General features: G+C 37.0%; 1 protein-coding gene across 1 annotated transcript in view; it reads right to left on the reverse strand.

Moving 5' to 3' along the window:
* Positions 1-23,952, reverse strand: part of LOC145988134 (uncharacterized) — a 131,461-nt gene that overhangs the window by 8,564 nt on the left and 98,945 nt on the right. The window contains exons 13-19 of the mRNA XM_083122965.1: positions 17,821-18,017; positions 15,851-16,016; positions 15,124-15,230; positions 12,629-12,895; positions 11,279-11,408; positions 9,751-9,931; positions 2,390-2,625 (exon numbers count right to left, since the gene is read on the reverse strand). Coding sequence (XP_082979091.1) covers positions 2,390-2,625; positions 9,751-9,931; positions 11,279-11,408; positions 12,629-12,895; positions 15,124-15,230; positions 15,851-16,016; positions 17,821-18,017 — 1,284 coding nt within the window. The remainder of the gene's footprint in view (positions 1-2,389; positions 2,626-9,750; positions 9,932-11,278; positions 11,409-12,628; positions 12,896-15,123; positions 15,231-15,850; positions 16,017-17,820; positions 18,018-23,952) is intronic.

Raw genomic sequence — 23,952 nt, forward strand, 5'->3', positions numbered from 1 at the left:
CACATTTTGTGTTTAAAATAGAAATGGATACCCTTCTACGACTGATTCACCTATCCCATCTCTAATTCTTAACCTTTTGCCACCTCACTAACTTTCCATTGGTAACATTGCTGACTGTGACTCAGAGTTAATACATTGTATATACCTGTGTCAATATGAAGAGCAGCTGTTCAAGTTGGACATGCATTAGCAGCAGTACATTTGTGCTCACTGCAGGGCCAGTTTCCAAGATGGTGACTCAGTAGAAGAAGACATTCTGTGTTCTCTGGTTCAAGGTTTTTTTTGTCTGTTTAAGTTCACTTTCCATAATTAGTTGTTGTGCGAATTACTCACTGATTTCAATTCAAAAAGTATTCTAAAATACAAAAACTTTTTGTACTTACGATTCGTGAATATTTGGTTTTTCAATGAACGACGTTTCGAGAACAACTGTTCCCTTCTTCAGATTCTTAAGTTACATAGGCTATCCAAAATACACCATAGCCACATCAATACTTTTCTCCCAAAATTCCAGGAACAAGAATACAGGTTTGGAGATTAATATAGGAAAAATTGGAATCCATACTAAAACCCTTTAAAACTTCCAAGGCTTTCGTTGTTGTTAAAAACATGGTATAAAACCATCTCAGGCTAAAAGAACCCTTCCTACTTAAAAAGATAATATTATAAAACGCGACCTCCTATTTTACTGCCTCATACTGGCTATAGGATGCCTCCTCAACGAATGGCATCTACCTGTGTTGGCATTCGTTGAGGAGACATCCTATAGCCAGTATGAGGGAGTAAAATAGAAGGTTGCATTTTATATTATCTTTTTAAGTAGGAAGTCTTCTTTTAGCCTAAGATGGTTTTATACCATGTTTTTAACAACAACGAAAGCCTTGGAAGTTTTAAAGCGTTTTAGTATGGATTCCAATTTTTCCTATATTAATCTCCAAACCTGTATCCTTGTTCCTGGAATTTTGGGAGAAAAGTATTGGCGTGGCTATGGTGTATTTTGGATAGCCTATGTAACTTAAGAATCTGAAGAAGGGAACAGTTGTTCTCGAAACGTCGTTCATTGAAAAACCAAATATTCACGAATCGTAAGTACAAAAAGTTTTTGCATTTTAGAATACTTTTTGATTAAGTTCACTTTATACACAGATAGGCTAAGGCATTTAAAAAACTTCTTACATCACATGCTGACAACATTCTTGTTAAAAAATACACAAAACACATGAACAGCACAATACAAAACACTTTAAAAGTTTGTCTAAGGAAACACAATCCTGTGGTAATTGGTGGTACTACAGGATTGCATTTCTCTCTTGGCGCATAAAGGAAAAACAGAACATGATGTTAGGGAAGGGGTACACATGATTAAAAATACAAATAATCTCAATGACAATTTATGTGGGAATCTTTATTTATCATGGTATAACACAGTCAAACTAAAAAACCCATCCTCCTCAGCCATCAATGGTAACAACCAGGAACTTACCAACACTGCAAGACAGCAACGACATCTTCCGGCAGACATAGCAAGTAGCCTCATCTGAACCTCAACCATGTTTTCTTCACCGTCTCTTGACCAGGCCTGATGATGATTCTGAGATGGAGTCGAAAGCTTGGACAAACTCTTAAAGTGTTTCATATCATGCTGCTTATGTGGTTTTTAACAGATGGGCTAATCAGAACTGAACCTACAGGTCAGAGTGCTATCTCAATCACTTGGGCCAACTGCTCTTCCATCTGGTACACCTTGATTACAAGGTGACAATGTTACAACCACACCATCAGGTAGGCACTGCTCTGATTCAAGCTGGCCAAATCTGGTGTCACAGTGCAGCAGAAGTTTTGCGCCAGTTTCAGAAAAATAAACATGAGAATATCATTTGCAGGTAATACAGACAATTTCGTAGTAAGAAGATGCCTGTGTAAAGGCAAGAGTCCTGATTGGTCTCATGTGTCTGATGACAATGTTCATATTTGAAGAATTTCAGTGAACTTGACGGAAGTCAGTGACTAAATGTTTGTTTGTTTGAGTTTGTTTTTTAAGTCCACTTTATGCACAGAAAGGCTAATCGGGACTGGTCCTACAATTTTTAGCGGGATCCGAACCACTATGTGCTTCCACAGTGGCTAAATGAAACAGGGAATTGAACATTCTGAAAATGACATTGAGGAAGGTGTTGCATACACGGATGTGTGTTAAATCATAAAAGTTGGAATTGGTACAGACCTTTACACCAGCAGACAAGATGAGAAGAAGTGATTGATTCATTCATTTGGTTTATTTTACTTCAATTTTCTGTCTCTTTTGGCTAATCACAAAGATGAGGATAAGTCATGATATGAAATTGATGAAGGCACATTTATCATTCACACATGCAGTGATGAAACTTACCTTTAATTTCCTTGCTTCATATTCATGCACAGCTCTGATTATATTTCTTGTTTCTTGCACTGCGCATATTTCTCCCGTAAAGTTAATTGTAAATGGCATACTTATAACAAGAAGAACTATTATGAATACTTTTATGGAATCTCGATCATTGATGCTTCTTTGAGCATTATTTCTTGTGATCAAAGCAGATACTTGATAAAGAGCTTCACAGTATACAGAATATCTCATGGCTTCAGCTGAAAAATAAAACAATGTGATAAGAATTATATAAAAAACACGCTCTTGTAGACAAATTGTATTGATATTTTCATATTGCTTGCATGTGTTTTGTTGGCAAGTTAGCTTGCTGCTTGTATTTAATTTAACAAGGACAGGTGGCACTCTATCGTTATCAGCTGACATAGATACAAGGACTACGTAGGTAGTCTGAAAACAAGTTTCTCCTTGTATCTATATTAGGGACAAATTGATATGATTTTTTTTTCCTTCACGATTGTCCTCAGGATGCTGAGTCAAGACTGAAACTTTGGAGCTCTCTCATGGTATCAAACCCAGGACTACTTGAACTAAGGGCAGGACTTCTAGCCATTGGTTCCACAGGGGCTCCTTATTAGGGAATATGAATTATTAATTGAATTGGAAACAGCCTTTATTATCACATTATTAATTTCTTCTTATTTCTCTTCTCTACCTTTCTCCTCTCTCTCCTTCCCTTCTATTCTCTTCTTTCCTTCGTCAATTCAATTACTTTCCTCATTTGTTCTTTTCTCTAACTTTTCCTTATCTTCTCCTTCTCTTCTCTCTCCTGTTTCTCTTCTTTTCCTTTTCCTTATGCTCTCTCCTCTGCTTTATCTTCTCTCTTTCCTTTCCTCTTTTTGATTGTCTTCTCTTCTCTTCAGAGAGGTAAGGTAAAGTTCCCCGTGCACCATGCCATGAGGCATATATGGGGGGATGTGGGAGTAGGGTCCCACACATTCTTCGATCTCAGTCATTTTTGGAAGTGATGTGATGAGCACCACAATTACTGCTGCCTTTACCCCACCATCCCCAGGTTGAACACAGGTACCCATTTACTTGAGGCTGGATGAGCTCTAGAGCCACTTTATGCAAAGAAAAATTCCGACCTTAGATCACCTACCCTGGAAATCAAACCCGGGTCTCCAACGTGGCAGTCAGACACCTACTGACTATACCACCGCAGCTCCCTCTTGAGAGAGAGAAAAATAGAAGTTTCTCAGTTTGATGTTTTTTGTACCCATGCAATAACATTGCAGTGAAATGATATTTTTAATTGTGAATACTAACAGATACCTCTAATGTGCATTTCACCTATCAGTACTTTATAGATTGCCATGGCATTGTTGTAATACTTGAAAGTTGTTACAGTAGAACGTCGTTTATCCACACATCAAATATCCGCACACTCAAAAAACAGGTACAGTACTGTAATTTAGGCACATACTGTATGTATATTACGAGCAGAGGCGTGGCGTGCATGTAGCCGCTGTTACCGCAGGTAACACCAAAATATAAAGAATTGAAGAAACCGTCTTAAAATATTATTACGTACATAAACTGGTAATATTGTCGTAAAGTAAACATTGCAGACTGACATTTTTTCTGACACCGGCAAAAGCGAAGAGGAGGACTGATCCGGTACCCTCCTCAGGCAACATGAGGAAAGGGCCCTGAGCCCACGCAAGGAAGATTTCGCGTTGCGGCAAAGACTGACCGCGGGAGGAGGAGGCGGGTTTACGGTATGCCTGTTTAGCCGGCGCAGTTGCCGGTGATCCTTACCGGAAACATACCAGTGTTGCCATATTCAATTGACAGAAAAGAGCTAAGTCGCCTAATCGGGTCTATCTTACTCTGAAGGTGTGCAGTCACACTGGGGAACGATGGCGCAGTGGTAGCATCGCCGCCTTATAATCAAGGAATTCTGTATTCGATACCTGGTGGAGGCACAAGTGGGCAAGAAGGAGAGGAGAGGGATGGGTATGGTCAAGGGGTCCGCTGTCCTTCTAAAAATGTCAACCTATAATTCTATATTTCACACATGTAATATTATTTCAGTTACAGGAATTTGTGATAATTGTTGATAATACTGATTGAGATTGACATACGTTGTCGCAGGAATGCAATAATTTTGGATTGAAGCAATGTTTTTGAGGTGGTAGAACTGTTTTTGGGTGAAAACAATACTTACAAGCATAATTTCCCGATTGTTATCTTAGCACGCTCTGAAGTGTCAGGTGTCGCAGGTTCGAATCCTCAGCAAGAAATGGTTATTTCAATGTTCGTTGTTATTATTTTACTTACATAATTATAGAAATTAATAATTACATACACAAAGAAATAATAATTTTATTTCAATAATTCACCATGCATCCTCATCGTCACGATTATCCTATAAAGCGAAAGCCTTAAAGGTAGCAAAGGACGTAAAATATACGAAATAGTAGTGGTGTCAGAAATGAGATTTCAGTGGATTTAGCGAAACATGGGAGTGGGAGTAGTTAGGAAACAGATGAAGACTACATCTACTCTACATACGTCTTATTTGAAACGAAAAGTTTCGCGATTTGGGCAAATCTGGTTTCAAAAGAACTAAGATGGCAACATTAGTAGAACTGGACTTCTTGCAGGTTCGAAAGGAAATATTGGGGAAGGGCCGATGCTGAGAGGGGAGGGGGCAAGGAGGGTGCTTCATGTGTTACAAAAGTAAACAACGATTTGTGGGAGGGACTGTGCAGTGGGAGTTTTGTGACTGGTGTCTTTCGTCTTTATGTTGTTTTCGGGCATTGTCAATTAATTAATGAAGCTTGCTCCGAGTTCCAAGGTGGCGGGTTCATCCTATCTGGACAGTGTGTGTAATCGTGCGATAGAAGATATTTTGAAGCAATCTTTCGGTTCGTTATTTTGCAGAAAAAATCGAAATTGTGGCGAAAGGGAGGCCAAAGCCTATTTTGAACGATTTAAAAACCAAGTCGTCTGCTGGATATGACCGACATTTCAATGTTTCGTGGTATAACGACTATCCGTGGTTATGTGGATGTGTGCAGTTGTCGAAACTCTTTTGTTAGCCATGTACTCTATTTTCGGGTGAAAAAAAAAAGTGACGAATTCAGATGTGGATAACGTGAACCATGACCATGATGCACCCAAAAATTCAAATTCAAATGAAAAACTTCGCTTTATGATAGCATCATAGAAGTTTTTTGATTTGATTTGATTGATTTTGCTTCGCTTGTGCCAGTTTTGGCTAATTTGCGAAGATGGGAATGAGTGATGATATGATTAAATTGATGAATAGACATCAGAAACGCCCATGCCCAAGCTAGGTTATGAACCCGGGATCCCAGCATCATATAACTATTTTCAAAGTCGGATTGATCTGCTCTATAAGTAGCCTTCGATGTTTCTGTAAGTATCAAATTACGTATTATTGTGTCAACAACCAATGTTTGCGATTTCACTTTAGTCCTTATGTCAACATTTTTTTTCCTGATTAATAACTTTACCAAAATCTAGTATTGAATTGCATTCATACCAGATTAATATTATATGAACTACTTGGAAGACATTGGGGGTGGGGGGGCATGAGGTGGGGATATGTCCTACTGATAACCGGTAACACTTTTAAAAATCCACGCCACGCCACTGTACGAGTGTTTACTCATGTCTTTTGTTTTCTTGTACTGTATATGTATGTAGCACTGTGTACTGTATGTATAAAATAAACCTGTACTGTACGTGCTTTTCTTTGTTAAATAAACATGTTTGATTATGAGCAAAAATCGTTATCCGCATAACAGAGGCGAAGATATAGTACAAGCAATGCAAGCACTGCTTGCATAATTCGAATATCATTTAATGTACTTAATGTTCTAACCGTATTTAGTTTCCATCGCACTCGATTTCGCGAAAAAATGCGGCCGCAAACTCCCCCAGCATCTATGTAGCAAGCACCAGCCTCAATGCTTGCAGCCGTTCTGCGGGAAAATAAGGCCTCCGAAGGAGTCACATGGTGAAGCGTGAAATTCTGGTGGAACCCGTCCACAAAGCTTCTACAAAAGGCTGTGCTTTCCGAGCTTGCGTGATTCCCGAAAATAGCCGAGTTCAACCGAAAGCAGAAGGATTCATCTATGGGTACGTTGCCAGCAAAAACTAGTAACGAATATTTGTCTTCATGAACACGTAAACAAGATCGCAAATATAATAATAATTGTTAGTCATAAAATAACTAAAAGAAGTTATTATCACTGTTCTAAATTCCATATATATCATATTATATTACAAATTATTTTAGATTTCGCGAAATGTAAAACGCGTAAAAAAAGTTGACATTGGGAGTTGGGGCAGTGGAATTTCTGCACCCCCGTGAAGAGTTTTCTCAGGGAGGGAGGGAAGATTGGACGGACCTTGGTCCTGCACCCTGCTTCCTGGTCGGTACAGCTCAAATTACGCCAGAAGTGTTGACCGCTACCAGTGTTTGCAACTGCCAAATTATTTACGCAGTAATTCAAGTGAGCTCTTTCACAAATTTTACAATCAATAAATTGACTGCTTTTGAATAAAACTTGGGGTGAAAATAAAGCTATCTGAGAAAGAACTATCTACTGATATTTGTACATGGCATAGAAGTAAATCGTATACATTCTGCATATTATGAGCACAAGAATATGTTTTAATGATTGATTGATTGATTTGTTGTTTTAAGTCCACTTTATGCACAGTAAGGCTAATCGGGACTGGACCTACAGTTTAAAATGGGATCTGAAACACTTGTGCCTCCACCGGGTATCGAACCCGGAACCCCTTGATTACAAGGCGACGACACTACCACTGCCCCCATCGGGGAGGCCCGAATATGTTTTAAGTTCTATTATTATGACGCAAGTGGTGTTCCCAGGGTCTTTTTACGGTCCCCATTTTGTCATCTTTTCCTTCCTTTGACGTTTTTTCTTAGATATACTGGGCCAAAAGGGGGTTATGTCTACCATCCACCCCCCCCTTCGCCCCGGGCACGCCATTGAATGACATTTTATTACTTAAATATTAATGTACATACTCGTTCTGCTGAAATGATTCTGATTCCTCCGCGTAATTTTTATCTCCAAACTGATATATCTTTCCTTTGTGACGGATAAAATTAAGGAAATAGGTTGGTATCACTTTCTGTTGTTTCAGAGATTTTCAAAGTGATCTTGTGTGGATGCTTGCATTTGCAGTTGTGGAAAGCGCGTGGGATAGTGTGAGTGTTTGTTGCTTCGTGTTTTGTGCTGTGAATTTATCGGAATGAACGCGTATTTAGGAACGGTTGATGTGAAGTGCGGGTGTATTATTGAGCAATTGAAAATTGCTTCGTTTAGCTCGAGAGAGATAAGTGTTAAAATGAAAATCGTGGAAGGGGGTTGACCAACACCAAGAGTTTGAAATTTATTGTGGTGAGTACATCGTCTATGCATGTGTTTCTTTGCTTTGAAATGAATTTTTTATTGTTTGTGTTTAACTTTTTATTTAGTGTTTAAGTTACTCCAATGCGGTTTTTAGGGTGCCCAAAAATACTAAATTACATCATGCAGCGTAAAATAAACAAATGATACCCATTTTTATTTTATCTAAATCGGTTTGGTCACCGTTTGACCATATTAAATTAAAATGAACAAATAAAGGTACTAATAAGTAAGTAAGAAATTCCGTCTCCCTTTAGTCGTATGCGGAAAGTTCGCATATGCAAAACGTTTAATATCATATGAATAACGTTACCTGGATTTTTTTTAAAAGTAAATGTGACGTTTGCGGATCATATGGTTTATTTTTAGTACAGTCACTTTATTACGATATTTTGACAAATCCAGCGACTGGGTAAATGAGGCTATAAACCTTGAATCTTTCCCCTCAGCATGTCGTTGTACTACATGTTTTGTTGTACTGAAACATTGCTTGCCTCCTTCGTAAGACTACGCTTCGCTACTGCCGCATAACCTTCTGTCCCAATTAACGCAGATAAACGATGTTCTACTGTACTTTGTTTCTAAGAGAAAAAAGCCACATCCTACATGGAGCATTGACATTTCACTATTGCATATAGAAAGAACCAGTAGCAGCGATTGGGTACCAAAACTGGAGATGGAATGGGGGGAGGCAACAATAGAATAGAATCACCTTTCTTGAACAAGCATGTTTCGGCCTCATGGGCCACTTTTATAATCAACCCTTATCAAATACAAATTACAATTGATACTTTAAGTAACACTTTCTGAAAATGTTTTACAGCAGAAAAAATAAAATATAAAAAACTAAAAGATATATGCTATTAATGGACTGATTACATAGTGTAAAATCTAGAGCCACAATTAGTCTACTATTGTTATAGAGTTAAAACTAAAACTAAAGCCAATACCTCATTCTTTTGCCTTACAGGAAACACAAAGCCAAGCACTATTGTTTTGGACAGTATGTGATTTTTTAAAGTTTAATTTATGTGTTGAGGGTAGAGTTCTCCTGTGGTCAGTTCATTCCATTCTTTTATCATTGTGACTATGAAAGAGTTTCTGTAAAGTGTTGTTTTGTGTACGGGAATCTTGTATTTAGGACAATTTACTTTCTCTTGTAGACAAAGCCTGGCCTTAAGGCTCGGCTGGACCTTTGGCAACCGAAAGGGCAATTTTTTTCAAATTTTCCTCTCCATTCGAAAAACCTCTTTGATATTCCAAAATGTGAAAAATTGCATACGTTTAGAATTCCTTCTAAAGCATTGACGAGGCCTCCCCAATGGCATAGTGGTAGCATTGTCGCCTTGTAATGAAGGGGTCCCAGATTCAATACCCGATGGAGGGACTTGGCACAGTGGTTCGGATCCCACTTTAAACTTTAGGTCCAGTCCCGATTAGCCTTACTGTGCATAAAATGGACTTAAAACACCAAATTAATAACAATAAGAGCATTGACGTGAATTTTCGTGTAGTTTGCTTTCACTGTTATCTAGATATTATAAATACTTTTAATAGACTTACGTAATCGTGAAACTTTTGAGAATATCTAGATAACTCCAAAAGCAAACTACTCAAAAATTCACGTCAATGCTCTAGCTCTAGAAGGAATTCTAAACGTATGTACATTTTCCTATTTTGAAATATCACAGCGGTTTTTAGAATGAAGAGGAAAATTTGAAAATATTTGCCCTTATGGCTGCCAAAGGTACAGCCGAGCCTTAAGAGGCTACTATGCAGGGGCAAAAGTGGCAAAAAGTGGCAACTCCCTCCCCCCTCCCCCAATCACCTAAGGACTAATAGGAACTTGTATCTTGCAAAGTTATGCATAGTCTCCTCATCAACATTGATTACAAGTGTACTTACGTGAATCATATTGGTCTTCATCAGTTATACACGAGAGTTTCCTACAAATTATCCAGACCAGGGTACAAGAAAAACAATGCATGAGTAGTGTCATCCATGTTAAAGTTTTCCACATTCTGACTATTTCAACACTAATGTTTAGTTTGTTCATTTTCAGATTGAAAAAGTCATAAATGTTAACCTGTTAATAAAAGAATATTCTGTTATGAAGTGCAAAAATGACCATAGCAACACACATAAGAAGTTATACTTGATAATATTTCTGTAATACATGCCTATTATTATGTATTGATATTTTTCTTAAATTTGTATTATTATTTTAGGATGCTGTTCTGAAACTTTCGACTATTTATGATGATAAGGATAAGTAGAAATAAAGTTCCCTGTGCACATTACACCATGTTATGAGGACACATGTAGGGGATGTGAAGATAGGGTCCCAATGCATTCTCGATATTGGAAGTAATGTGAACAGCACCATGCTCTGGCCAACCTTACCCTTCCTTATTTGAGGCTGAGTGAACCCCAGAGCCACTTTATGCTGGGACAAGACTGAAAAAATTACTTTAGATCGTCCTCCCTGGGAATTGAATCTGGGTCCCCAACATGGCAGTCAGACACCATACTGACTAGACTATCGTGGTTCCTTAGGACGAGTAATGATTGGAAGAAAATCATGAAGGGTCAGTTACAGAGAAACACTCATTCAAAGGCTGGCACTTGAACATTTGGTAGCAAAAGCACAAGTCAATCATTCAATGTACCCAGCCATGAAGGAAGTCAACGTGTCTTTTTAAAGAATTAATGGCAAAAATAGATCATTTCCAGAAGGTATATTCATGTTACATTTCTAAGTACAAGATAGAAATTTACATTTTTTTTAAAAAAAAAAATTACTCATATTTTCTGTTTTATATAAATAAACCCGTGGTGCAACAGCCCATGAGGGCCAGGGCCTACCTACCGACTGCCAGCCTCAATCCTGCCTGCCAAAATGGGGGACCATCCAACCAGTTACAGGGTGATGTGTGTTCAGCACAATGAACTTACAGTTGTAGGTTTCCGTGACCAGGTTATGCTACTCATTCATAGCTCCCCAATTTCCTCATGATGGTGAGTGGCCACTGGTCCCAGTGGAGACAGGAACCAACTACTTCCTTTCGAGTAGTTTGAATATTTCAATAATATTTGCTAATTTCTGAAATACCGACAGGGCACATTACATCAGTTGTTGTCTCACTTGCCAGTCAAGCAGGGTAATCAAGTTAATTTATGTTGCGTTGAGCTCCTACTTGGCACCAGATGCACATGACTATTGCATAAGGATATTATTTTTTCAATTTTGCCAAACAGTACCCTAAAACTAAATTGAAACTAAACTTTGATCTGAGAATTGAATTTTGTTTAAAAATTGATTCTTTATAACTTAGGCATTCCCTTATAGTATACTAGATATTTGTATTCAATGCATATCTGCAAATTTCATATACTACTCTGCATTAGTACAAGTACAATCTGCGCTACTTACCACTCGTAATAAACAATTGAGTCGCAAGAACAGTGGAACACTGAATACGTCATTTGATTCACTGACAAATAATTGAAATGGTATTGCTGTTATAAAATCAAACCAGAACCCTCTCTGCAATTTTAGATACCTGGAAATGATACCACAGTAAAGCACTTTCAAAACAAAAATTTCTAGTACTTGAAACATTATTGTCATTATCACAAGAAATGTTTATAATTTTTGCTAAAATATAGAATATGAAATGCTATATCAAGATAAGCATAAGTGTAAAGGAAATAAAAATTATTAGTTGAAAGAAGTACACCTATCTTTCTATTTAAATTTCTTACATGTAAAATTATTGAAAAGTTTCGTGTTTTCACATTGCAAATTGGATTGTTTGCTCCGATTAATTTCGAAGGACCATTGTGTTCATTAACTGAGGATATAGTGCCTGAAATGGAAATGGTGCATCACTGCTTTGTTTGTTCGTGGACGGGGGCAGTTCCGTTTTCTCCAATCTGGCAGTGCTTGTGCATGTTTCTTGGCTGCTCCATCTCCTCCACATCCATACTTCAGCCAAGTGGCTCCCTCATGGAAAACATCAACAAAGAAACCCATGCCATCATCCAACAGAAACTATCACTAAACTTAACAAAATCCCAGACTGCAAGAAGAATAACCCCACTCAACCCCATTCCACCTACCCAAGGAACATGAACAATGCCACACCAAGCAACACGATGCAGCAGACAGCCCAACCTCCCAATAACCACCCATCAACGCTGCCAGATGACAGAAACCAAAACAACTGCCAGAACAAAAAACACGGCAGATGATGCAAGCCAAGAAAGGAGCACCAGCACCACCAGATGAGAGAAAAGGAAACTTCCACTGTCCAGGAACAAACAAAGCAGTGGCACACTATAATCTCCAGACACCGTACCCTCAGTTAATGAAGGCTGTGGTCCTTCGAAATCAATCAGAAAAAACAATCCAATTCACAACACGGAGACATGAAACTTTACTTATGCAATATTAAAACTGCATTTACGACATCTGTCATGAATAAATCTTATATATTAATATTTATAAATATTCTGAACTAAATTTACATTGAATTGTTACGATTTTCAAGTATCGGTATTGGTATCAGTGGATAATTGACAATAGTATCGGTTCACAGTGGTATGGACCTAAGTTCACCTTAACTTTTTTTTAAAAATAATCATATTTAATACAGGTGTCTTTTACTAGTTACAGTAAGGAATAACAAATCTGCACTTTTTAGTAATCAATAGGCCTAGAAACACGAACTCTCTTGAAGTCCATAACTCTAAGCATTGAATGTATTATTTTTAAACCTACCTCCATGAAGTGGACCTTACATCTGTAATAACATTTCCATACTCATCTTTATAAGGTTCAAAAAATCTCAGTAGAATATTTGTTCCATAGAAAATATGTATGGTGTATACAATAAAATTTATTTGAACAGAGTCTGTGCTTTCAAAGGCAATATCATATGTTTCTAATACAATGGATACATATGAGCAGAAATAAGCTACAAATCCATGCCATATATTAGCCACCTTTTCCAAGAGCCACTTAATTCTCTTATAATGCACATTAAACCTGGAAAGGAAAAAGTAAATGATCATGTATTCAAGGAAAATGCAATCAAATGTTCCACATTTTTGTCTGTCGATGTAATTAGATACCTGGCTCACATTGTTTGTTTATTATTTACCATCACTTTTGACTAATCATGATGATGAGCATTAATGATGATAGGTGAAATTGATGAAGGGACACACGTATGACGAGCATGCTCAGGTTGAGATTCGAACCTGGAAACTTTGGTGGCAAGATCTAGAGATGACCACATAAATTGCTCAGTCGACTGGACCATATTGAACACACAGAAAATCATGTTGTTAATGTATTATACTAGTCACCAAATTTGATACAAATGATTATACCATTAAAATGGTTCTGTTATTATCCAATCAACAGGTTAACATAGAGAGTGGCATTAAGACACAGTCTCTCAATGCACTCAATTTCTTAAAGGAGTCTTGCTCCTAAATATTAATGTTTTGTGTTAGATTATGCTGAAACCCACTGGTTTTCAGTGAAAAAGTAAGTTTTTATCAGAGATATAATATAAGAAATGTAGTGATTAAAAATATATGTATCCATTTCTTGTTTGCATAGTAATTGGAACAGTTTTGGGGCAATTCTTTAGATGTTAGCAGTGGCAGCGTTAGGGAGGGCAGTTGCCTCCCCTCCACTATTTGCCATCGCACTATGCTAAACCTTATGTGCCAAGGGAAAATAAACTGTCATTTCCCCCCCTCCCCACCCCCAGTTTTGGCACTCTGCCTCCGAGTTTTGGAACCCAATTGTTAGTTAGCAATTTTTAAGACATAGAGATCCTGTTTTCCTTTGGCAGGCACTTTGATTTCTTCCTTCACCTGGCTTTATGGCTCAAATTTTAATTCATTTGTATTGTTACAGAACTAGGCAGAACAAAACTTTATTTCATATCTGAAAAGTTACTTTATCTGATACCCATATATCTGTTCTTTAAACTATATGCATCTGTACTCATCTATCTCTTCTGTAAACTCTATAAACTATATTGAAAAGTTTGGGTTCAATGAGAGAGAACTGAAATAGTTCAATATGTACTTGACTTTTCAGCAAGTTACATAGCATCCTACATGTGCCATAAACTATTTCACATATTGACAGCAGTGAAATTAGCTTCCTCAATTGGAGGGAGATGGTATTAGTGTTTAAAGTACTAATGCCATCAAAAATCAAACTGGCTAACTTGACCCCTACCGATTATCATTTTGTTACAAAATTAAAGGCGTTTTTGGGAGTTAGGCACTTTGATGATGACAAATAGCTGCAGCAAACAGTAACTGCATTTCTTCATGGACTGGTGGCAGAAGCATATGAAGGTAAACAAAAAAAAAATCTTCTGGTACGATAAATGCCTAAATGCCATGGATGCCTATGTAGAAAAATACGTAGCTCAAGGTATATACTTTCAGAGTAAAAAAGGCTCTTTTTAAACTAACATCTTTCATTTTTTTAATATCCAAATGGGTACTATTTTCGGGACGTACTTTGTATCAATATGAAATTATTGGCCAATTAATTGTAACAAGCTTACTTCATTGAAAATGTTAAGCAATGGCAAATTTACCTCCATTCCATTTTTTGGGGTAACTGTCAATGTATGTTTTATGAGATTAACATAATTTTTATTTTGTTTTTAATGTTCTGATTTGTTTAGTCTCCACAACTGCTATGTACGCTTTTTAAGACCAAAGACTGCTTAATGTTTGATACATCTTGTTTGAATTTAGTATGAATTTATTGGTATATAGTGAAAGAATGTATCCACTAATTAAGGTGGAGACAAATTAATTGACAAGTATTGTTGCCCCCCTCACTTTTTGCCACTTTTCCCTCCGCCCTATGCTAAACCTTATCTACCAAGGGAAATAAACCCTCCTTCCCACCCAGTTTTAATGTGCTCTCCTTAAAGTGGTATCATTTTTGCCTTATCTGCAATGTATGTAATATGAGTAAGGATCCACATAACTTCAAGTGGGGTATGGTTGTTGATGTTGAAGTTGCAACTAAAGGGCTTTGACAGGCATAGTTTCAGAACATATAATGAATGGGTGAACAAGCAAAAGCTTCAAATATTCGTCAAACTTCCGTAACAAAATGCAGATTCAGTGTATATTCAAGGAAGTACTTAAAATAATGCCAGCAAAACAGAAAAAATCTACAATCTACATTTGATTTCACATGACGTTTAAAAAAAATAAAGTAATTACATTTCTGATGCTAGGGCTGAAGACGTTGAGGAGCCACCAATACTTCTTTCTTCTTCTTCTTCATAATATCTTGAACTATAATCTCTTGTTGAAGCTTGGACAAAATCCTGTAACAAATTGTTTGTTGATAATGGAAGTAATTTTGATATTTAATTTCAATCAATGTACTCAGCCTTTGAAATTAAACAGTTAAAAAAAAAATCAAAGTGCAATACTAAACATAACTTTTAATTGTCTTGCTGTAGGTTACAGTAAAGTAACTTTTCCTATTTCTTATAATTATCTCTCCATGGTGAAGAGGTCAGTACAAAGGTGGTGATTAGGGGGTTTGGGGCAACAACTGCCCCCCCCCCCTTCCTTTTGCCATGCTGTGGCCTCTTAATGCTAAGCCTTGTCTACCAACAGAAAGTAAACTTCCCTTGCAGCCCAATTTTGGCACCCAATAGCTCCTACTGGGTCAGTGTGATGTACTGCAATGTCAAAACTCACAGGTTTGAACATTGAGCAGACATGCATGTATCACTGTGTTTCAAGGGTGACCGCAGTGCTCAATGGGGGGGGGGGAGGAATGTAGATATATATCCCCCAGTTAAAAAATTATCATGACATAAAGCATCCCCCTACTAGGATAATTTTTATAAGCATTCCCCGTCCACTGCATTTTCTCCATGTTGATCTACGTATAACAGTCACAATAAATGTTAGTTATTTGAAAATAAACACATACCAAGTTGCTTGCAAGAGAATGCTCCAAACGGTTTGTTACTTGATGAAAATTTTTTAACAACTCATAAAAGACTAATGTTGTCATGTAGATTGCCCGAGCAGTTCCTTTAGCAAAAATGGATATAGCCATCCTCCTTTCTTCACACATATCCAAATTACCAAACATGCTGCAAAATATTAAGACATGCATTTAAAAACACATAGAAATAAATTTACATGCAGTTGTCTGTTTTACCACTTTATGAAATTTGTACATAAATTACGATGATGATCATTATGTTTAGAGACTTAAGAGTTACTATTACTTGTGATTATACAACTTGCCATATATGATGGTTGTTGGAACCGTATGTGCTGTACACAGTGGAGAGTCACACGACTGTGACACCCAATCAGCATCAATGCCATTGGAGCTGATTCTGGTATACCATATCTGAATGGTATAATCACAGTTCTTCAACCCAAAACACTGACCTACATATCGGACATGCATGCAACTATTCCCCTCTGCTCTCTGCTTATTATCTATTTTCCTGTCTTTGAAAAATCATAGGATGCAGAATAGAAGTAGAATTAGCCTTGTTGCCAACCTGAAACATTTGGTTCTATTTTTGGAAACATATTTTGGAAATAATGTATGTTGCAGGAAAAAAGTTTAGTTTATCTTTCTTTTTATTGAACTGTAATTCAATGCATAATCGTCGCAGATTTTATGCATTTTTTTTCCAAAAAAAAAAAGTGGTGTATGACAATTACGTGAAGCTTTTATTTAAAAAAAAATATGCCAATACTTAAAAAAACATTTATTAGTAAACTGTCTTTGGTGGAAGATGAAGATACACGGAATACTTGAGAATATATTAGGGATGGGACCGATTAATCGGTACTCTATCGGTATCGGCCGATATATTCATATCGGTGTATCGGTTTATCGGTAAAATTACCGATTATTTTACCGATCCCATATATCGATAAATATCTGAAAATTTAGTGCAAAATGCTGCCATTTTGTTGCAATTTTTATGGTTAATCTTCATGCCCTTCTTTCTAAAAAAGTAAATGTCTAAATATTCAACTTCTTTTGCACTGCAGTCACCACGAAACACACATTTATTAATGGAGTTCAATGAACATTTTAGGTTCTTCAAGGACCATTTCTAATTTTATATCGGATCGGTAGAATATCGGTTATCGGTATCAGTAAATTTTATATTGGTACTTTATCGGTATCGGCCAAAATTCCATATCGGCCCATTCCTAGAATATATGTTATAATTGAACTCTTCAAATCAATGCACATTTCCTTGTGGCAGTTTCTGGTATTTTTTTAAAAAAGTTAACACATTAGTTATTATTGATTTGTACATTATAATTGAAATACTGCACTTGAGAAAATTTACTACAATGTTGCAAATTACAGACTTACAACTTTTTTGTTTTGATTTCGTTATTTGATGCACCAATATGACAACTATGCAATGAAAGGTTTGATAAACCAAGTTTGGGACTGAAAAAACAAGGTGCAATGATTATGCTGTGAATTATGGTACGTAAGACTTGTTTCATGTGTCTGTGTAGTTCTCTCCTAATGGCTATATTTCCTTATATACGCTCATACATACACATTAATGTTATCATACATTATTACTTATTATTACTGGTCGCGGTGGCTCAGTCGGTAACGCATCTGACTACCATGCTAAAGGTCCTGGGTTTGATCCCCGCCCGGTTCAAATCCGGGAACTTTTCTAATGTTGGAAGCGGCCCCCGCCGCCCACCCAGCGTCGAATGGTACCTGGGGGAAACCCTGGGGGGTAAAGGCAGTCAGGGGCGTGATGCTGATCACATCACCCCCACTCACGACCGGATCAAGAAAGTGTGGGGCGTTACCCCCACACCCCTATATGCCTTCATGGCGTGGTGCTATGCACAGGGGAGCACTTTACTTTTTTACTTTACAATATTACTTACCTTCCATGATGAAGTGAGCAATTTTTCATTCCATCTGAATCTATAACATCAACCGATCCTTGAATTATTATAAAAATGTTTGAACAAATGGAGTTGCATGCTAGCACCTGGGCACCTTTTACAAAATATACTTCATCTTCAATCATGTAACAAAGTGAACGATAAAAAGTTAGATCTTGTCCAGAGAAGATTGGTATCTGTTTTGAGAAATAATATACTAAATGTAAATAAACCAAGCAAATAAAAATTTCAAATTTGTACTTTTTTTAAAAAAAAATTAGCATTGCGTTTCTGCCACTTTTACTAATCGCAATTATGAGGATGAGTGATGACATGATGAAATTGATGAAGAGACACTAACACAGAACGGGCCTCCCCGATGGTGCAGTGGTAGCATCGTCGCCTTGTAATCAAGGGGTACCGGGTTCGATACCCGCTGGAGGCACATAGTGGTTCGGATTCCACTTTAAACTGTAGGTCCAGTCCCAATTAGCCTTACTGTGCATAAAGTGGACTTAAAACAACAAATCAATCAATCAATCAATCAATCAACTAACACAGAACACCCACGCCCACTCTGAAATTTGAACCTGGAACTTTGAGCCAGTTAAAGTACAAATGCAAATTTCAAAACATATATATATATATATATATATATATATATATATATATATATATATATATATATATATATATCTGTATATATAAATATAGAGATACATAAATACATACACAGGGTTATGCTACCTCCTTATGGGGGGTGCAAATCCTTTCCACGGTTGTATCTCAAGGGTTATGGGTTCTTTTTTGGAATTGTGAATCAAAAGTAAAGATGTTCCAATGGAGATAACAAGCAGATTGTATTCTATGATTTCCTTTACAATACAGAGCTATACAGGTTAAGTCAAAATGATGGACCTGATTACAGAAATTTATTCTGTGAAATCTAATAAACATATGTTATTGTGAGACATGCGCTTCAAAAGGTTAACTTTCAAAGTTTAGTTTCCATGCAGTGTTTTCACTTTCTACTGCTAGGAGTCAGCAGCGAGCAGGAAAATGGCGTTGACTGGAGAACAGAGATCTTTTTGTGTGCTTGATTATCATGTGAACAAGTCTGTCATTAGTGTGCAATGGCATTTCCATATCAAATATCGGAGAGAACCACCTGCGGGGAAGGGCATTATTAAGTGGTATGAACATTTCAGAGATTCGGACTGCATCTGTAAACGAAAATCGACTGGCCATCCTTCAACTGGAGAAGAGACAGTGGAACAAGTGCACACATGTTTCGTGCGGTGTCCACAGAAGTCCACCTACCAGGCAGCGAGAGAACTTCAACTTCCACAGAAAACTGTCTGGCGGGTTCTGCTGAAATGTTTACAAATGAAACCCTACCGCTTGCAACTAGTTGAAGCCTTAAAAGCCACTGATTATACTTTGTGCGCATCCTTCTGTGCTGATTTCCTCACATTAATGGAAACTGAAGGGTTCTTTGAGAGGTTAATTTACAGTGATGAAGCAACTTTTCACTTTTCAGGGAAAGTGAATAGACACAACGTAAGGATTTGGGGAACTGCTAACCCCAATAAATTTGTGGAACAAGAACGCGATTCTCCCAAAGTGAATGCCTTTTGTACCATTTCCCATGAAAAGATTTATGGGCCCTTTTTACTCCATGAATGTACTGTGACAGGACTTGTTTTCCTTGATATGCTGCAACTATGGCTCCATCCACAGCTTGCAGAGGATAGTGCAGATTTCATTCTCCAATTGGATGGTGCCAATTGCTAAATTAAGAGAAAGACTTTCAGTGATAAATCATAAGCAACAATATCTAAAAGTTCTAAAATTTGATACAGGAAAGTTTACTGATGAAAGAATTAAGAAAGATTACCAAATTAAACTGTCAAATAGATTTGATGTTTTGCAGGATTTAAATGATGATGAAAATATAAATGAAACAGACGTAAATAAGAATTGGGAGCACATACCTAATGCAATAGAATCAGCAGCTAAAGAAAGTATAGGATACCATAAACCGAGAAAAAGTAAGCCATGGTTTGATAATGAATGTCATAATCTAATAGAAATAAGAAATCAGGCTAGACTTAGGTGGTTAAATAACTCTGATGATACAAATCTAAACAATTATAATAGAATAAAGCGAGAAGTTAACCGCACGTTTAGAAGTAAAGTTTTACTTGAAAAGCAAACTTAACGAAATTGAAACAAACAGCAAAAATAAAAATATCAGAGATTTATATAAAGGTGTAAATGAGTTTAGAAAGGGGTAGCAACCTAAAGTAAACTTGATAAAAGATAAAGATGGTGATTTTCTAGCTGACCCAAGCGATATTCTAAATAGATGGAAGAACTACTTTAATGACCTTTTAAATGTCCGTGTAGGAGATAAATCAGAAGTAAATGAAGTACACACAGCGGAACCTTTAGTTCCAGAACCTAACTTGACTGAAGTTAAAGATGCTATTAAAAGGCTAAAGAATAACAAAGCACCTGGCATTGATTTAATACCAGCTGAGTTAATTAAAAATGATGGAAATTCATTAATATGTCAAATTCATAAATTAATTTGTTTAATATGGAATAAAGAAGAAATCCCTCAACAGTGGAAAGAATCCATAATTGTTCCTGTGTTTAAAAAAGGTGATAAAATGAACTGCAATAATTATCGTGGAATTTCTCTACTCTCAACAACGTATAAAATATTATCTAACATTCTTTTAACAAGACTAACACCATATGCTAATGAAATTATAGGTGATTATCAATGTGGATTTAAACGTAACAGATCAACTACAGATCAAATTTTTCACATCAGACAGACACTTGAAAAAAAGTGGGCATTAGTTAGTTAGAGTAGAGTAGAAAAGAAAAGAAAAGAAAAAGTTAAAAGAGGGGTGTAAAAAGGGGGAAATCCCAACCGCTTTCGGAATCCCAAAAACACATAAAGAAGGGATTCCTCTTAGACCTATCATTCCTATGTATAGCCACCCGGGTTACGGGCTTGCTAAAACCCTAGTTAAAAGGATTAAAAGAGTGGGGGAAAAAACAGAATTTAGTATTAAGAACTCCATGGACGTCAAAGAGGAGATTGAAAAACTAGAAATTAGTAACTCTGATCGCGTGGTGAGCTTTGACGTCGTAAATTTATACCCCAGTGTTCCTAGAGAAAAAGCTGCCGACGCATTGCAAAGATGGTTGATGAGTAGGGGTATAGATGTCGTCGAGGCATGGGAATATGTTAGATGGTTTAACCTGTGTACGGGGTTTAACTATTTTTGGGGAAACGGGAAAATGTACATTCAAAAAGAAGGGCTAGCAATGGGAAACCCAGTCTCAGGAATCGTCTCCAGTATATTTATGCATTTTATCGAAAAGATAGCACTTAGCCTAATAAATAGGGGAATTAAGTTTTACGGCAGATACGTAGACGACATCCTTGTCATTGGTGAGAAGGAGGAAGTAGATAAACTATTCGTAAACTTAGGGGAGCAAGAGGAAAGAATAAAATTTACTAAAGAGGAGATGGGTGACCGTAAGATTAGTTTCTTAGACCTGGCAATTCGTTTAGAAGGAAAGAAAATTTACACAGGGGTTCACCATAAGGCATTATCGGGAGATCTATACATCAACAAAGAATCGGCCCACGCCAACAGAACAAAGAATAACGTATTTCAAAACTTCTTCTTACGAGCTCACAGATTATGTAACAACCAAGCAGATTTGCGTAAAGAGATAGAATGGGTAATGAAAATAGGAAAGAGGAACGGGTACAGAGAAGAAGAGTTAAAGGGGAATTTAGGTAAAGCTAAAGTCACATACGGGAAAGAATTAGAAAGGAATAAAAGGAAGAAAGACAATAAAGGAAAAGAAGAAGAAGTTAGGGACGAAGAGGGGGAATATAAATATGTAGGCATTCCATACTTTCCCGGAATATCAGAAAAAATTGAAAGACTTGTAAGAGGGTATGGTGTAAGGTGTGGGATGCGAGCTCCAAAAACGTTGGAAAAGCATTTCACCGGGTATAAGAAAGATGGACAAGAGGAAGAAATAAATGAGGGAGGGATGAAGGGGGTGTACGGAATAGTTTGCCAATGCGGGAAGGAATATGTGGGTCAAACAGGAAGAAGCATGAATGTACGGTGGGGAGAGCATGACAAAGATATAAGAGAGGGGGTTCCCAAAACGGGGCTCTCCGAACATATCCTTGACGAAGGCCACATTATCACCAAACGGAAAGTGCTTAGGGAAGAAGAAAAACCTTTAAGAAGGAATGTATATGAAGGGTCATATATTTGTAAGGGAAGAGAGAATAAATTAAACAGAGACGATGGGAATATCGACGAGATGTGGGGGAAAATGTTCAAAAAGTGGGATGGGAAGGAATACGTAAAAATAGGTTTTAACGTAACCCCGGAAGTAGCACGCCAAGCTCAAATGGAAGAGGAATTCTCACTTGACTTTGCGTGAACTGGAAAGGAGGGGGAGAGGGGGGAAAGACTGGAGGGGAAGGAGAGGGGAGGCGCCCGGCCTCACGCTCTACGAGGAAAACTTGAAGTATTGCAATTGCAGCACACGCGGGCCGTGGCTATTTAGTTTTAAAGTTTTAACGTTACAAGGGGCAGTTTTAATCAGGAAAACAGCATGGTAAAATTGACGCACACCTGTTATGGGTGTTAAGTATGTACTGTTTAACCACACACACTTAACCAATCCCATATCCTATACCTAATAAAAGGTCGACGAGGTTATGAATTGAGTATAACCTAAAAGTGAACAGCCTGAAGAAGGGAGCAGTGGCGTCCCGAAACGTAGCAGAAGCAGTATAGATACTCGCAAAACGTAAGTTTTTAATATATTTTAATATTATAATTGTGAGTAATTTGCACAACTTTCATCATGAAAAAGTGGGAATATAATCAAAATGTCCATCAGCTATTCATTGATTTAAAAAAAGCATATGATTCGGTCAAAAGAGATAAATTATATAATATATTAGTAGAGTTTGGAATACCTAAGAAGCTTGTTAGTATGATAAAAATATGCACCAGTGAAACAGAAAGTAAAATTCGTGTGGGTATTAATATGTCTGACAAATTTACAATTCATGATGGGTTAAAACAAGGAGATGCATTATCTCCTTTGCTCTTTAATTTTGCCTTAGAATATGCTGTTAGGAAGGTAAAAGAAACTAAAGAAGGACTAAAATTAAATGGTGTGACTCAGTTGTTAGCATATGCAGATGATGTAGACTTACTGGGGGATGATGTGAATACAATTAAGAATAATGCTAAAATATTTTTCAAAACTGCTAAAGAGATAGGTTTGGAAGTTAACAAAGAGAAAACTAAATATATGCTTACAGGCCGAAACCAAGTGTTAGGTAATAATCAAAATCTAATTATTGATAACAACTCGTTTGAATCAGTTTCCAAATTCAAATACTTAGGAGTAATATTAACAAATGAAAATTATATTAAAGAGGAAATAAAAAGTAGGCTTAATTCAGGCTTGATGTGTGCCGTGTTACGCGAGGTGCTCACATAGAACACTTGTGATTTGTTTGAAAAAAACTTTGACAGTTTACCTTTCTTAGCACATGTCTCACAATAACATTTGTTTATTATATCTCACAAAATAAATGTCTAAAATCAGGTCCATCATTTTGACTTACCCTGTATTAACATTGTTCTTTTCTATGTATGTATCTGAATGTGTGTGTGTGTGTGTGTGTGTGTGTGTATATATATATATATATATATCACTTTCTTTTTATATAGTTTCATGTCCATAATCTTCGAAATATTCAATAATGTCCAATATTCGTCTCACTATATTATCAATTTTATTTCACTTTACTAATTATTCATATTCATTTATCCTTTCTTCTCTGGATGGACTTCCCTCGATGGACATATGGACAAACTGGACTTCTTTCCTTCAATGAGATGGACTGGACTTCCTTCCTTCAATGGAATGGACTGGACTTACTTCTTTCAATGGAATGGACTGGACTTGAAGTTGTTGAATACGCGGGTCCTTTGGACTACTTATCGTCAAGCCCTCATATATATATTGTTCCTGGCTTCATTTAACTCCAAAGGCTGT

The sequence above is a fragment of the Lepisma saccharinum genome, chromosome 5 (genome assembly GCF_977018435.1).
Source record: "Lepisma saccharinum chromosome 5, izLepSacc3.1, whole genome shotgun sequence".
Classification (NCBI taxonomy): domain Eukaryota; kingdom Metazoa; phylum Arthropoda; class Insecta; order Zygentoma; family Lepismatidae; genus Lepisma; species Lepisma saccharinum.